Source organism: Neopelma chrysocephalum, unplaced genomic scaffold (assembly GCF_003984885.1).
Source record: "Neopelma chrysocephalum unplaced genomic scaffold, ASM398488v2 Primary Assembly neopelma1_253, whole genome shotgun sequence".
NCBI classification, from domain to species: domain Eukaryota; kingdom Metazoa; phylum Chordata; class Aves; order Passeriformes; family Pipridae; genus Neopelma; species Neopelma chrysocephalum.
Window position 1 is genome coordinate 1,713,238 of NW_020897915.1, and position 16,365 is coordinate 1,729,602.

Consider the following 16,365-nt stretch of genomic DNA (forward strand, 5'->3'; position numbering starts at 1 on the left):
GGATTTTCAGTCTCGGGTTGAAGCGTTGTGTTGAGAGATCAGAGAATCCCAGGATGGTTTGGGTTGGAAGGGACCTTAAAGACCATCTCATTCCAACCCTCTGCCATGGGCAGGGACACCTTCCAGTGCATGAGGTGGTTTGTCCTGAACTGGGCGCGTGCGTTTTCCGACGGTTCCGTGTTTTTGTGCTGTGCCGCAGTACGACGCCATCAGGATCAACCAGCTGTACGAGCAGTCCAAGTGGGCGATTCTGCTGGAGGAGATCGAGTGCACGGAGGAGGAGATGATGATGTTTGCAGCACTGCAGGTGGGACACAGCCTTGAGACGCTGATGGTTTGGGTTAAACTTGATTTCGTGGCTTTGCAGGTTTCTCCGCTGATTAACCTGATAAGTGAAATCATGGAATCACAGACTGGTTTGGCTTGGAGGGCACCTTAAGACCATCTCGTTCCACCCCCTACCATGGGCAGGGACACCTTCCACTAGCCCAGGTTGCTCCAAGCCCCATCCAACCTGGCCTTGGACACTTCCAGGGATGGGGTAGCCACAACTTCTCTGGGCAACCTGTGCCAGGGCCTCCCCACCCTCACAGCCAAGAATTTCTTCCCAATATCCTATCTAAATCATGTATTTTAAGCCTCACCCTTGGTGGGAGCCATCCTTGGTGGGAGCTTGGCCTTCTCAAGCTGGTAGAAGTCGGATCACTTCCCATCTCCTAATCCTCAATTGAGTTTATTAGATCTATTTTGAATTTAAATGTTCGCTGCTGATAATTTCTCATGAAAAATAACTTCACCTTATTTTACCAAACATGTTTATATCTATCTTAACTTTTAGTTTTGCACTTTCTTAAACCCACCCAATACATGCAGGGTGTTACTGAACTGTGCCTTTCTGGCCCTGTGCCCCCCAAACAGCTGGGGATAATCTGTGGGTTTTCCCAGAACTATTTATTTATGTGTTTTTTGAAATACTCGGTGTGATTTGGCATAAATGCTACACCTACACCTGCTATTGACCTCTGTGGGACGGGTGGCAGACATTTATTCCGTGTGGTCTGGCACGACTCGTCGCTGTAGGATGCAGGAATGTCCCCCTCAGGAGCAGGGCTGTCTGCTCCAAGGGCCCCTCCCAGGAAAAAAACGAGAGAAAACAGAAATATAATGACTCAGTTTACATCCCAGCACTCCAGAGTGGGTTGGGCACAGTCCTTCCTGTGAGATTTCATGGATGTTTTGGTTTCCTGGGGCAAAAACAGATGCAAAGACACGGAGTCACAGAACGGTTTGGGTTGGAAGGGACTTGGTCTGTCTTGTTCCAACCCCCTGCCATGAGCAGGGACACCTTCCACTAGCCCAGGTTACTCCAAGCCCCATCCAACCTGGCCTGGAACACTTCCAGGGATGGGGCTGCCACAGCTTCTCTTGGCAACCTGTGCCAGGGCCTCACCACCCTCACAGCCAAGAATTTCTTCCCAATATCCAATCTAACCCTGCTCTGTGGCAGTGGGAAGCCATTCCTCCTTGTCCTGTCACTCCAGGCCCTTGTCCTGCTCTCTTGGAGCCCCTTTAGGCACTGGGAAGGTGCCCCTGGAGGGAACAGCCCCATCCACCAGCAAGTGTCCTGGTTTGTACTGGGCAAGGCATTTCCAGAGGTCAAGAGAGGTGATCCTGCCCCTCTGCTCAGCACTGATGAGGCCACACCTGGAATACTGGATCCAGTTCTGGGCTCCCCAGGGCAAGAGAGACGTGGACAGACTGGAGAGAGTCCTCAGTGATGGGCCACAGGGATGATGAAGGTCCAGGAGGGGAAAGGCTGGGATTGTTCATCCAGGAGAAGGCTCTGGGGGTCTTACTAAGTACATAAATACCTGGTGGGAGGCAGGGAAGGAAATGGACAGAGGTGCCCAGTGGCAGGACCAGAGGCCGTGGACGCAACCTGGAACACGGGAGGTTCCCTCTGAACATCAGGAAACACTTTTTTACCCTGAGGGTGACTGAGCACTGGCACAGGTTGCCCAGAAAGGTTGAGGAGTCTCTATCAAAGTTACTCAAAATCCAACTGGACGTGGTCCTGGACAACAGCTGGAGCAGGGAGTTAGGACCAGGTGACCTCCAGAGGTCCCTTCCAATCTCAACCAGTCTGTGATGCTGTGGAAAGAGCAGCTCTGCCCTGTGGGGCCCAGAGAGGTCCTTCAGGGGTTGTGCCACAGACTCCTTGAGCTGAAAACATCCAAGATGGTCATTCCTGTGCCTTGCCTTCCAGTACCACATCAACAAGCTGTCCATCATGTCCTCAGAAAACCACCTGAACAACAGCGACAAGGACGTGGATGAGGTGGATGCTGCGCTCTCAGACCTGGAAATTACCTTGGAAGGGGGCAAGACGTCCACGATCCTGGTAAGGGTTGCAGACACACCATGTGTGTCCCCTCCTTCCCTCCTGGGAATCTTTTCAGGCTTACAACCTTTTTTCATTTCCTTCCTCTCCCTTTTTTTTTTCTATTTCTCCGTGAGAAAGTTGCCCCCAGCCCAGTGAAGCGGCACAAAACATAGACCCCAATAATATTTGCTTTAAAATAGGGGATTTTTTAGATACTGAGGGATAGTTCTGGGGGCGGGGAACCACAGAAAGCGTCTGGAGAAGTCCTGGAGGAACCAGGATCTTACTGAACCCCCCCTACACCAAGCCTGATGAAATAATGGAAAACTAAATTTAAATGGATGTGATTTCTGTCCTCACTACTGACTTTCCCAAATACTGAGTTCTCCACGCTGAGGTTTCTCTTCCTCTGTTTCTAATTCACGTTTTACAGCACCTAAAACGGCTGCTGTGATTTTCAGAACTAATTTATGCTTATGAAACCTTACTTTTATTGGACTGGATTTTAGCCTGTGTCTCTATTTCAGAGGATTTGGGGGGGGTGTTTCAAATATGCTGTTTTAACACTCGTTTTCCACCTTTAAAAATGTAAAGGTTTAAAATTAAAGTGCATTAAAAGGACTCAGTCCTGTCAGCCTTGGCCCAGCACAGCTTTTCCAGGCTTTCTGCACATTTATACCGTCTCTAAATTTCATTTTAAGTTCTTTCCAACCTTAAAATCCCTGAAATTTTCCGGTTTTGCACTTCATATAATTTTTTTAAGTGTTTATGAAGGGTCTTTTTGAAGTTACATCCATGCTTAGATGCTGTATTATTGGCATTAACAACAGCAGAGCTTTGCAATATAAAGCAGTGGCTGCGACAGAAACGACGACAAATTTTTATCACCGAGACATATTTTCTAATTTCTTCTCAAAACCAGATTTGGAACACACCACTAAGGAACAAGCCCTGCCAGATAAGAGCACAGAGGACAATGATTCATCCAAAAAAAACCCCCATCCCTTTCCGTAGGGCTTGCAACCAGGAGCCATTTCCAGATGCATTCGAGTAATTGAATACGGATAATGGGCAATTACTGGATTGTTTGTTTAGATTCTGCTGGTTTTTTTCCCTGTGGTATCTATAAACAGTTCACTGCAGACTGAAAGTAAACTGTCCTGCTACTGGAAGCTGCTGGAGCAATCCTTCCTTTTTCTATCCCTTGAAAACCCTTGAGTTTCAGCTCCCGGGAGTTGCGAGTGCCCCCCTGTACATTTTCCTCATGCGAAAAGGGAATTTAAACTCAATATTTAAAAATCCAGTGGGGGAGGGGAAAATCTTTCTAGACACAGAAATCCCTTCTCCAGTCAGTTCTCTGTGGAGGTGCATCTTTTCCTTTTCTTTGGAGCACAGGGAAGTAACTGAAGGAGGAGAAAAATCCCCGTGCGAACACGAGCCGCTGTGACCGCCCGTGACCTCGCGGGTGGGAATTGGCTCCAGCAACAGCAGGAATTCCTCAAAGGAAAATAAAAACCTTGTCCTCTGCTTTCCAAACAGCGCTGCTGGGCTGTGCCATAGATTTTTCACCGCTTGATTCTCCCGGGAAGCGGCTCTGAGGCTTTCTCAGGAGCCGTTCCGTGACCCCTGAGCCGCGATGTTGCCCCCCCCCCCGGCTTCCTCCCCTGCACCACATCCCTTCCCTTCCCGGATCCACCGTCCCGGCTCCGCTGGGGCAGGCGGGTGAATGGGATAATCTTTGATTTTCAGGGTGACATCACTTCCATCCCGGAGCTCGCCGACTACATTAAAGTCTTCAAGTAAGTGCTGATGGGAAGAGCTGCTTGTGAAACTGGTAATGGCAATGAATAATTAATGGTCCTACCTCTTAACGTCCTTTTTTTTTTCCCCATCTCCTGGCCATAAGATATTCAAAATATTCAATACTCGAAGTTGATTAGTTCTTAAATACAAAATTCAGGATGTTTTTCCTACTGGGAGAGTTTGCTGCAGCCCATAGCCTCAGCAACGTGTGCTGGGTTATTTCTTTAACACATTTACTGCCCTGGAGATGATAAACCATCCTGAAAGATAATAACCCATCCTAAAATTAGGAGTGAGACCTAAAAACTTCTCCTCGTTTGCAGGAGGCTGGATGAATTCTAAGCCAGTCTCTCCAGCCTCTCCGTGCCAGAAGGAGCAGGTTAAGTTGACTCTGCTCCTCTTCCAGCTCGCTCAGGATTTAGGGATTTTTTCTTAGTTTGCTTTGACTCGGATGGTGGAACGTGGAAACCGGGAACAGCAGCGTCTGGGCTTTGGAGTAACATTTTTGGCAGCCACGACTGTCTTTTGCAATTTATTGCCGGCTGCGGCGAGGGATACAGTGAAAGTTCTGGAAACTGGGAATAGTGATGAGATTTCACAGCAGAACTGCAGGATAGAGGGGAGGGGAAAAGGCTGTAGGCAGCAAAATAGCTCTGGAACAAGCCTTTATTTTATTAATTGTTTGGTTCTGGAGCCAGAACCTGGCTCTGAAAAAGTCCTTCTCCCTCTCCAAAGGCAAATTAACGAGGTCTCTGCGTCTGTCTGGGCCTGTGGTCTGGCTTAATCAGGGCAAGGTTTCAGGGCTGCAGCCCCTCAGTGGGTGTTTCTTCCCTCCCTTGAACAAACAAACAAACAAAAAAACTTGTTCTTCCCTTTGATCTGCTGATTTGTCAATAAAATTAGGCAGGACTCAGGGAGCTAATTGCCTGCAAATTGGAGCACCAGGAGATGGAGCAGCCAGAAGCTGCCGGTTCCTCTGCCCAGTGAAAGCTTAAAACGCCCTGGGGTTAGGACTTAAAGCTGTCAAATTGAACAGAGAATTCCATTTGCTCCTAAAAATGGGGGTCAAGAGGTATTTTAGTGCCAGAAATCCAATGTAAATGGCACAGTGTTCAGAGCTGGCCCAGCTTTGGATGTGCCTCTTGTCACACTTCACTTGGAGAGGAGCTGCAATATGTGTCCCTAATATTCCATAGATTTAGCTCCTGTAAATATGTCCTTATATGTGCCTGGTGTTGCTGCAAGAGAGTTGGGATGTTTCTCTCTCCCCTGCCAGCCAAAATCATAGAATTCCAGAATGTTTTGGGTTGGAAGGGACCTTAAAGCCCATCTCATTCCAACCCCCTGCCATGGGCAGGGACACCTTCCACTAGCCCAGGTTGCTCCAAGCCCCATCCAACCTGGCCTTGGACAATTCCAGGGATGGGGCAGCCACAGCTTCTCTGGGCACCCTGTGCCAGGGCCTCCCCACCCTCACAGCCAAAAATTCCTTCCCAATATCTCCGTATATTATATCCAGCATCAAAATGCCCTTCCTGCAATTTAAAGGAGCCCCCCCAAAAAATCCAAAAACAATAAAGATGCATTAAGGCACCTTTAACGAAGGGTGGAAAAACCTGCACGTGTGGGATGGCTTGGCTGGAGGCTGGTGACTTCTTCCATGGTGGGAAGCAGCTTTCAAAGGAAATTGTGGTTGTACAGTTTTCCCAGGGCAGGGCTGTGGGTGTGCCAGGGCTTTTGGAGGAGGAGGAAATCCAGCAAGGGCAGGAGGAAGCAGCAGATGCCCCAGCTCAGGTGTCCATCACAGGAGTGGGAGCAGGGAGGTTCAGGCAGACACTGTTTCTCCCCCACCCCCCTGATTTCCTTCTGACCTGAGCAGCCTCCAGCTCGCTTTTGCTTGGAAATGGAAGTGCAGATCCCTGAGGACAAGCAATTGGGGCCATCACATATTTGATCCCTGCAGATGAGAGATCAGCAGCTGTTTCCGGGATGGAAATATGAGAAATGCGTGAGAGGCTGAAGATCCAGCCTTAGAATAAGGTTTATAAATTAGGGAAGGTTAAAAAAATTCGGACACTTGGAGCTCTGCAAAGGCCCTGGGCTCGTGGTGGGATGAGCTCAGGGTCCCACCCTGCCAAGTGGTCGCTTTGCTTTGCTGCAGGTTTGCAGGGCTGTCAGTTCTCCTGCAGAATCAAGCAAAATCCATGTTTTCCATAGAAAAGAAGTGAACCTTTTGGGATGTGGAGCGTTTAAATGCAAAACAAGTGCACTGGTGCGTGCGCGCAGCTGACGAGTCCTTGGAAGTGCCGCTTCCCTTCGGAGCTCGAGCAAAGTGGTTCCAGTTTCGTGTGGTGGGTGGAGAGGCAGGTTTTGCAGCGGTTCAGGGCTGTGTCTGTTTTTGTAACAGAGTTCTCCAGCTCCCCCCACCTTGTCCCAAATTGCCCCCATGGGATTGAAGAGCCCAAACTTGCCACTGGAGCTCAACTCGGCTGAGCCCCCGGGCAGGGACTATCCCAGGGGTGGGGGAATAACCCAGGCTGCTGACAGCAGGTTTCCAGGGGTGAAATAATGAGTTTCCTGGTGCAGCAGCTTGTTTTTAGGAGCTTAAACCAAGCGTGATGTCCCTCCATGTGTCTGGCAGGCCCAAGAAGCTGACGTTGAAAGGCTACAAGCCCTATTGGTGCACCTTCAAAGATACCTCGATCTCCTGCTACAAAAGCAAAGAGGAATCCAACGGGACTCCTGCTCACCAGATGAACCTGAGAGGTAAGAGAAGTGTGAGGTGAAGGAAGAGAAGCTGCTTTTTATTCCAGTAACAGGCTGTTCCTCCTGCATCTTGCTTTCCCACTGCTTTATTACCTCGTCACGGCGTCCCAGGGTTGGGTAAACGTGTTTAAAGGAATGAGGTGACTGGGTTTGATGGCGTGGCACAGACTTGGACTTCTAGACAGTGTGATCCCACAGGGAAGCGCCAACAGCTCCCCAGTGGCACGAGGAGACAACTTACAGAATCATGGAATGGTTTGGGTTGGAAGGGACCCTCAAGACCATCTCATTCCAACCCCCTGCCATGGGCGGGGACACCTTCCACTTGCACTTCTTTTTGTCATACTTAGTTCAGTCACAATTCCCACGGCAGAAAAAAGAGTTTAAACTGGGAAGAACAGACCATTCTCCTCCTCTGCTGCCTTAGATTTTTTTCCCTCCTCAGCCCGGTGCTGGTTGGGAGCAGCCTCACTGCGAGCCTCGGGTTTTTAAATTCCTGCAGTTGCTGGCTTTCCTTGCGTCAAGTTAAACATTCCTGCTCCGGCAGCCACGGGGCTGCAGAGAGAGCTCATTTGTTTTCCCCGTGGAGGCAGGAGCAGATGGGATGCCAAGCGACCTCGGGCTGCTGTCGGAGCGAAGCCCGGCCCGCAGGACCTTTTTGGGAGCTTTTGACAGATCTGCTGTGACGGCACTTTTAAAAAATCTCGGAGGCGGCGTTGAAGCGGCGCCTGGGAGGACTTGGCTGCTTCAGTTCATCACCCTCCGTGTTTATCCAACCACTTGGAGTTCTCTCCAGACTCCGGGAGCGGGATGCTCACACCTCACCGCTCACTGTAGCAGCCAAAATCATGGAATCACAGACTGGTTTGGGTTGGAAGGGACCTTTAAGACCATCTCGTTCCGCTCCCTTGCCATGGGCAGGGACACCTTCCACTATCCCAGGTTGCTCCAAGACCTGTCCAGCCTGGCCTGGAACACTTCCAGGGATGGGGCATCCCATCCTGGCATAAATAACATAGAGGGGTTTCAGGGTGGGAGTCAACACCCATCCAGTCACCTTTTTGTATCCTTTCATGAAAGGAAATATCAGGGAAAGGTTCTTCCCCCAGAGGTTGGTTGGGCACTGACCAGGCTCCCCAGGGCAGTGGGCACGGCCCCAAGGCTGCCAGAGCTCCAGGAGGGTTTGGACAACGCTCCCAGGGACAGGGTGGGATTGTTGGGATGTCCTGTGCAGGGCCAGGAGTTGGACTCAGTGATCCTTGTGGATCCCTTCCAATTCAGCATATTCCAGGGAAATTTTGCGGTATTTGCCAGCCATGGGATCCACTCACAAGGCCAGGCAGGATCCATGAGGTTAATTCTGTGGGCATACATTAGTTCTGGCTTTGTTTCTTTCAAATCAGGTCTTGCTTTTTCCCCCCAATTTTCCTGTCACTTGGAAAAAGAGACAGCTGACAGTGGGTTTTGTCCCTGCTGTGTGGAGTGTTCATCCCCTGGAAGATGTGGTACAAACATCTGGCAGCACTGAGACCCTCTCCTTGGAGAACTTAGCCTTTTTTTTCCCTGTTTTTGCTTTTTCCCTCTCTTTTTCAAGCATAGTTCCTCACACCCCCCGTTAAACACTGGCTCCCTCATTGCAGGATGTGAAGTTACTCCTGATGTGAACATCTCTGGTCAGAAGTTCAACATCAAACTCCTGATTCCGGTGGCGGAGGGGATGAATGAAATTTGGCTGCGCTGCGACACCGTAAGTATCGCTTGGACTTGGCCACCTCTTCACCCTTTCCCCACCATCAGCTCATGCTGAGGTGCTGTTAAGTAAAAAACAGGTAGAAAATGCCCTCGCCTGTGTCTGACCTCAGCATTCCAAACGCATTCCAACTCCCTCACCTGCGAGCGCGGAGCAGAAAATCATTCCCTGCTCTTCCTTGGCTTTGTCCCCTGGTTTCAGCCTACACATTGGCTGGATTTCTGGCTGTCCTGGTGCATGTTTTAATCTTCTGGGGGGGCTGGAAGGGGAATGGAGGCTCCCTGGAGTTTTATCTGGGGGGTCTGACGGGTTCTGCTCTCTGTTTTTGGGGGGGCAGGAGACGCAGTACGCCAGCTGGATGGCCGCCTGCCGCCTGGCCTCCAAGGGCAAGACCATGGCCGACAGCTCCTACGGCATGGAAGTGCAGAACATCCTGTCCTTCCTGAAAATGCAGCATTTGAACCCGGACCCGCAGCTGATCCCCGAGCAGATCAACACCGACATCAATCCCGAGTGCCTGGTCTCCCCTCGCTACCTGAAGAAGTACAAGAACAAGCAGGTAGGTGCTGGCCTGGCGCGGCGTTGGCGTTGGCGTTGGCGTTGGCGTTGGCTTTGGTGTTGGTGTGGTCTGGGCTGACTGGGCACGTGTTTTGGCGGCAGCTGGTGTCTAACACGACGTGGTTTTTTGGATGTCTTCACTTTTCATGGGGTGCACGTGGTTACTAAAACGAGGCGTGACTGACCGAAGGGCGCGGTTTTGGATGCAGCACCTGGGGATGGCACCCACCACCTGAACAGTGCCGGGTGTGATGTGTGATTGTGCACGTGCACAGCCCGGGCAGCGGGGAGCCTTTAGTTGCAAATAACATTTAAAATTGGGTTGCATTTATTTTAAATGAATTTTGGGAATGGTTCGGCCCCTGCTGATGAGTGATGGTGGAGCGATGGGGTCAGCTGCCCCATCTCTCCCCACAGCTGGACTCAATCCCCCGATGCTGGGATTAAAACCCCATTCCCCGCACAGAATCCATGGAGAAATCCCCAGGATCAGCGGAGTTGCAGTTGCTTGCAGTGCTTTATCCACACTTGGCTGAAATGCAGTTTGCATATTTTCTGTCTTTGCTTTTCCACTGCTTCCAAATGCCAGTCCTTGAAACATTGCTTCATTTTTGAGTTGCTGTGACTCGAGCTTGAACTCCGCGCTCCATCCCATCCCTGCAGGACAGGGCTGAACTGTTCCACGCTGGAAATCAATGCCTGACTCTCTGAAAGACATTATATGTCAGAACAGCAGCAAAAAATAAGTAAAGCATTGCTCTGTGGCCTTCTGGTGACTTAAATCCTTCAGCCTCTGGCTGGATGCGATTCCTCCGAGCCCAGAAGAAGGCTGCAAGTCAGAGAAGCAGGAAAAATGTAACTTTTTATTGGCACAGCACGGTGATTTCCTGGCAGTGGAGTTATATTTTATATAGCCCTTATTATTCTTCTGAATAAGCCTTTATATCCACTTGGATGGAGGAGAGGCTGCATAAATATACTGTTTTAACATATATGTGATACTTTCTGGGTTTCCGGTAAAACGGAGGCACCTGGAAAAATATTAGCTTGAAAAACTTGCTTACTGTGCAGGTATCCTGGTTATAAAAATAAAATCCATGGGATCGTGGGGATGGGCACGAGCCCTCGTCCTGATCCCAGCTGGAACAGCGGCCACGATGCCGATGCTGGTCCCTCATAGACATCAGCTAAACAGCGGATTTAGGGTTTTCCTCGTGGCCAGAGGCAAAGCTTGGAGCAGCAGAGGATGTTTGCTGGGAGGAATGAGGGATGGAGGCTGTGGGAATGCAAGGAATTTGACCGCAAGGGTCCCTCCGTGGCCCCGGCACAGGGAAAGAAGAGGAGGAGGAGGAGGAGAAGGAAAAGGAGGAGGTCGTGCAGCCCACAGACAGTGCTGGAATGGGAATTGGCAGTGGGCCTTGCTGGAGGCTTTACTAGAAGCTCTTGGTCCTCTCCAGCCCCAAACTCACTTGGTGATGTTTGTCTCCATGTGCCCGTGCGGCAGCATAGGATTGGCAGTCTGGGTTTGGAAGCACCAAATCCTAAATGCAAATAAACAAAAACCAACCCAAAATAAGCATTTTCACAGCTCTCAGGTGCCTTTCTGGGGTTTGGTGTCAGAGCCAGCAAGGGCAGACATCCCTGGGAAGCCCAGCTGATGTTATCCTACATCTGCTTATTCCCCTGGGCATCATCCCCATAATTTCTCTGCATATCCCAAATAAAAGGAGCTTTTGAGCTCATAGTGAGCTCTTGAGCTTCCTCTGTCAGTGAGCGGCCTGGAGTTTGTTCAGAGATGTGGGGAGGAATGTGAGGACATGAATTCTCTTCCAAGCCAGCAGCTTCACCCTCCCCTTCATCCATCAGCTGGTCCATAGAATCACAGAATCCCCTGAGCTGGAAGGGACCCACAAGGATCATCCAGTGCAACTCCTGGCCCTGCCCAGGACACCCCAACAATCCCACCCTGTCCCTGAGAGCGTTGTCCAAACCCTCCTGGAGCTCTGTCAGCCTTGGGGCTGTGCCCACTGCCCTGGGGAGCCTGTTCAGTGCCCGACCACCCTCTGGGGAAAGAACCTTTTCCTGAGATCCAACCAAAACCATCTCAGGACCAAAACCAATGCCAGGACCCAGCTGGGATCACACCGGTGCTCCGGCAGGGCCGGCACGAGCGGCGGATCTCTGCTCGCTTGTCCCTGCTCACATTCACTTTGGCTGCTTTTCCACCTAAGGAATTGTGCATGTGTTTTGGTTTGGTTTTTTTTTTTTTGCTTGAACTTTGGTTTGCAGTTAATTTACACTTTTTCTTTGCTTTGTTGCCATATTTCTGATTGCTTTTTTTTCTTTCTGCCTCCTTTTCCTTTTTTTTTTTTTTCCATCTCGCCTTGCCATCTACAGCCAGGCTATGTAAGAGACTTGGTAAGTGACAGCAACAATAAAATTAAGATACGTTTAAAATAAAACTTAAAATAATCTAGAACCCCTCTGGTTTAGAGAGCAGCGATGAAAACACTAACAAAACCTACACCCTCCCTGAGAAACCTGGGCCCTGCTTGGTTTTTTGTAGTGATCCCCAGTGATTTATGCTGCGAAACTGGAAACCCTACACCACAAATTTGCCTTGTTGTTGTTGTTCGCTCACATCCCGCGCCTTAAAATTCCCTGAGAGCCCAAGCGGCTCTTCTACCTCCAGACAGCCCAGATCTATATTTGCTTTGATATGTCTGGAGATGGGGAAGCTCCACGTTTATCCGCCGTGGTCGCAGGCTCTGAGCAGTCGGGGCTGAAATAAGACCTTGGGGTGGAGATCGTTGATTATCCGCGTTCGGATCCGCGGCGGCTCCCGAGGTGCCGCCGAGGTGCCCCCCCTTCCCTAAATCCGGTGTGTTGGCCGCCCGCAGATCACGGCACGCATCCTGGAAGCCCACCAGAACGTGGCCCAGATGAGCCTCATCGAGGCCAAGATGCGGTTTATCCAAGCCTGGCAGTCGCTGCCGGAGTTCGGCATCACGCACTTCAACGCAAGGTCGGTGGGGCCGCTGGGCTGGGCAGGAGAAATTTTCCTTAATAAATGTGTGGGGTGTGTTAAAAATCACGGAATCATCATGGAATGGGTTGGGTTGGAAGGGACCTTGCAGATCATCTCATTCCAACCCCCTGCCATGGGCAGGGACACCCTTGTGCTCATCCTTAACTGGGGAAGTTGCGCTGGAACTGAAATTAAAAAGCATTAATGGCATCGACTTACATAAATTATTTTATAAGTTAACTCAGCTGCTGAATTTACGCGTATCACAGGCTTGATTTTATTAATCCCTCACCCTGTCACAGGTTCCAGGGTGGGAAGAAGGATGAGCTGATCGGCATCGCCTACAACCGGCTGATCCGGATGGACGCCAGCACAGGAGACGCCGTCAAGACCTGGCGCTTCAGCAACATGAAGCAGTGGAACGTGAACTGGGAGATTAAAATGGTGAGATGGCCTTTTACAACTTGTCCTCTTCCCTGGCTCCTGTCCCTGACACAGGCACCACTCCTAGGATCATGGAATCCCAGAATAGTTTGGGTTGGAAGGGATCTGGGAAGGATCTCAAAATGGTTTGGGATCTTGTAGTTCCACCTGCCGTGGGCAGGGACACCTTCCATTATCCCAGGTTGCTCCAAGCCCTGTCCAACCTTGCCATCAACACTTCCAAGGATCCAGGGGCAGCCACAGCTTCTCTGGGCAACCTGAGAAGTCAGGAATTTCTTCCCAATATCCCATCTAACCCTGCCCTCTGGCAGTGGGAAGCCATTCCCCCTTGTCCTGTCACTTCATGCTCATGTCCAAAGTCCCTCTCCAGCTCTGTTGGAGCTCTTTTAGGTACTGGAAGGGGCTCTCAGGTCTCCCTGGAGCCTTCTCTTCTCCAGGCTGAACGCCCCCAGCTCTCCCAGCCTGTCTCCAGAGCAGAGGGGCTCCAGCCCTCGGAACATCTCCATGACCTCCTCTGGACTTGCTCCAGCAGCTCCATGTCTTTCTTGTTTGGGGCCTCCAGAGCTGGACACAGTGCTCCAGATGTTGATGTTACTATATTGATGTCATACAGTTTTTCCTCCCTCCTCTTCCACCCTCCTTGGAGATCAAGCAGAACTTGTCCCAACTGCTGGTGGAGTAGAGTGTGACCCTTAAAATAAAGAAAAAAAACATGAATCTTTCTTTACTGCAGCCAGGAATAATTTTCTCTGGTCTCTGAACACCCATTCCAAGGCAGTTAAGTAAAATCAAACCTCAGCATTGATGCTCAGGCTTCATCCTAACCAGTAACATAAATATACAGGGCCTTATCCATACCCAAGTTCCTTTTATTTGCTGTACAGCTCAGGCTTTCACTTAAGTAAGTAGTGAAAAGAAACAGTAGACACCTCCCCAGGCTCTGAGATGGGCTTTTCCCTCACTGTTACGTTTGGATGAACAAATTTTTGGTCTCCTTTTTGGCAGCACACCTAATTAAAATTGCCAGGGATACATGAGGGCTGTTGTCCTGCGGTTTGTGGCTCGTTAAGAGTTGTTGGAAAAATTATTCAGCTTCCCTCTGCCTCAGAGTCATTGTTTTGACCCAGTTGCAAGCCCCAAAATCCCAATTATTCAGCTCGGATACTCTGCTGGGAATCCCCCTCCCTCCCACAGAGCTGTCAGTGATGGGGGGACAAAAAGAGAAGGAGCATCAATAAATGGTTGGTCTGTTCAGCGCCTCCAAAACGAGCTCCCCCAGCCCCCATAAAGTATTTCTCAGGCAAAAATTCAACTTAGAAAACCAGGGAAAACTGGAAAGAAAGCCCAGACTTCAAGGGGTCTGTGCCTGGTCTCTGTTTCTCTGGAAGTAAAGAAAATCTGGCCACGTGCCCGCCACGGAGAGGTGGAAACATGCTGGGGGATTGTTTCTGAGTCATGGGGGAATAAAAGGTGTAATGCTAATTTAAATAAATAAATGAAGAGGTAAATAAATAGAAAATTAATAAAAATAATAAAAAAGGCAATAAAAGGTATTTCTGTATCTAAATATTTGACTAACAGTCATCATGGAGTTAGTTATAGGATGTGTAAAGGTGGAAGGGACCCATAATGATCGTTGAGGCCAAATCATCATTTATAGAATCACAGAATTATGGAATGGTTTGGGTTGGAAGGCGCTTAAAGATCATCCAGTTCCACCTCCTGCCCTGGGCAGGGACACCTTCCACTAGACCAGGTTGCTCCGAGCCCTGTCCAACCTGGCCTTGGACAATTCCAGGGATCCAGGGGCAGCCACAGCTTCTCTGGGCAACCTGTGCCAGGGCCTCACCACCCTCACAGGGAAGAATTCCTTCCCGATATCCCATCTAACCCTGCCCTCTGGCAATGGGAAGCCATTCCCCCCTTGTCCTTACACTCTAAGCCCTTGTCCCCAGTCCCTCTCCAGCTCTCCTGGATCCCCTTTAGGCACTGGAAGGGGCTCTGAGGCCTCCCTGGAGCCTCCCCTTCTCCAGGTGAACACCCCCAGCTCTCCCAGCCTGGCTCCAGAGCAGAGGGGCTCCAGCCCTCGGAGCTCCTCTGGACCCACTCCAGCATTGACATCACCGGATTTTACTTAGGCATTGGGGAAAAAGCATCTGAGTAGACAGAAAAATCAGGGAGAAAGGAGGCAGCAGTTCCCTTGGGAAGCCCGGGGGGGCTGACGCTGTGCTCTCCCACGCTCCAGGTGACAGTGGAGTTCGCAGACGACGTCCGGGTGTCCTTCATCTGCACGGAGGTGGATTGCAAAGTGGTGCACGAGTTCATCGGCGGGTACATCTTCCTGTCCACGCGGGCCAAGGACCAGAACGAGAGCTTAGATGAAGAGATGTTCTACAAACTGACCAGTGGCTGGGTGTGAGCCCCGCCCGCCCCGCACCCGGAGGAAAACCCCCATGGCCATATTAATTAATATTTAACTTTCCAAAGCTGTTCTTCTTTGAGATAATGCTGCTTAATAAAGTAAGCTTGAAATGTATCTTTTTTTTTTTTCTTTTTATCGTTGGAATTTTTTTTTTTAAATTTTTTTTTTTGCATTACCAGACCAGTTAATCTGTGTGCACTAATGAGCACTTCTGTTAATTCGCTATAACAAGACCATGTCTGGGTCGTGGATCCAGATTTCGGTGGGCAGATCAGGATAAGATTTAACTGACTTAAAACAGCTAATTTTGGAAGAGAACTCTAAGCCATCTTCTTGTAAAGCCATCCAGGGGCTTAACCTATATGAAGTCTATTTTTCATGTTTAATGCATGAGTGTTTTATTTCCTTTTTTTTTTTTTTTTTGTGTTTTTATTCTGTACATTTGTCCTTTTTGGAAGTTTTTAATTCCTAAACAGAGCTGCCATCTCTCCTCTCACACTACACACACCAGGACTGCGACAGGTGCCTGACGTGACTTTTGTGTGGCCTTGAAGATGATCTTCTGTTAGTCTGTTATAGCTTGGTTTTGTTTGTTTAACTTGCCTTTTGATAATCATTTATATTGTCCTTTTTTTTTTTAATTTTATTTGTACACCATATTGTATTATGACACTTTTAGTATTCACCAGCATAGTCACTGTTCTGCCTCTGATATGCAAAGTTTTTCATTACGATATGAAGTAAAAGGTCTATGAAGTAAAGGTTTTGTGTAACTAATGTAAAAAACACAAATTTTATAAAATTGTACAGTTTTGTTAACTAGTCTCACAAGCCAGCTAGAATATTGCATAGATCCTGTGTATCAGCAGTACCTATAGGATTTCTGGAAGGGGTACGGGGAGAAACCAAGGAATTAAAAAAAAAAACAAACAAAAAAACCAAAAAATACAATTTCAGTGAATTTTTACCTTAAGTTAAAGGGGATTTCAGAGCTGTGCCACAACACCCTCAATAACTGATACCTGGGGCCAGGTTCATTAAGCCATTCCCACATTAATGCCAATGAGGAGAATCCCGTCCCCCACCCAATGCCGAGGAATAACCAGTGTTGTGTTCGAGTACTCTGTGGTTTCAAGACTATGTAAAAATGCATTTTATTTTAAATAAAAGTCAAATCTTTTATTTAATGTTCGGCTGCCACTCCTGGTTCT

General features: G+C 49.2%; 1 protein-coding gene across 4 annotated transcripts in view; it reads left to right on the plus strand.

The window, feature by feature from the left end:
- Positions 1 to 16,091, plus strand: part of FERMT2 (fermitin family member 2) — a 53,330-nt gene extending 37,239 nt beyond the window's left edge. For 2 of the 4 annotated variants that reach the window (XM_027703971.1, XM_027703969.1), the window contains 10 exons: positions 200 to 307; positions 2,267 to 2,401; positions 4,133 to 4,182; positions 6,828 to 6,952; positions 8,593 to 8,699; positions 9,040 to 9,261; positions 11,658 to 11,678; positions 12,161 to 12,285; positions 12,591 to 12,732; positions 14,978 to 16,091. In XM_027703971.1, the coding sequence (XP_027559772.1) occupies positions 200 to 307; positions 2,267 to 2,401; positions 4,133 to 4,182; positions 6,828 to 6,952; positions 8,593 to 8,699; positions 9,040 to 9,261; positions 11,658 to 11,678; positions 12,161 to 12,285; positions 12,591 to 12,732; positions 14,978 to 15,151 (1,209 nt within the window). In that variant the 3' untranslated portion in view covers positions 15,152 to 16,091. The remainder of the gene's footprint in view (positions 1 to 199; positions 308 to 2,266; positions 2,402 to 4,132; positions 4,183 to 6,827; positions 6,953 to 8,592; positions 8,700 to 9,039; positions 9,262 to 11,657; positions 11,679 to 12,160; positions 12,286 to 12,590; positions 12,733 to 14,977) is intronic. The other 2 variants (XM_027703973.1, XM_027703970.1) reach the window with 1 other exon arrangement.
- Positions 16,092 to 16,365: the final 274 nt, after the last annotated feature.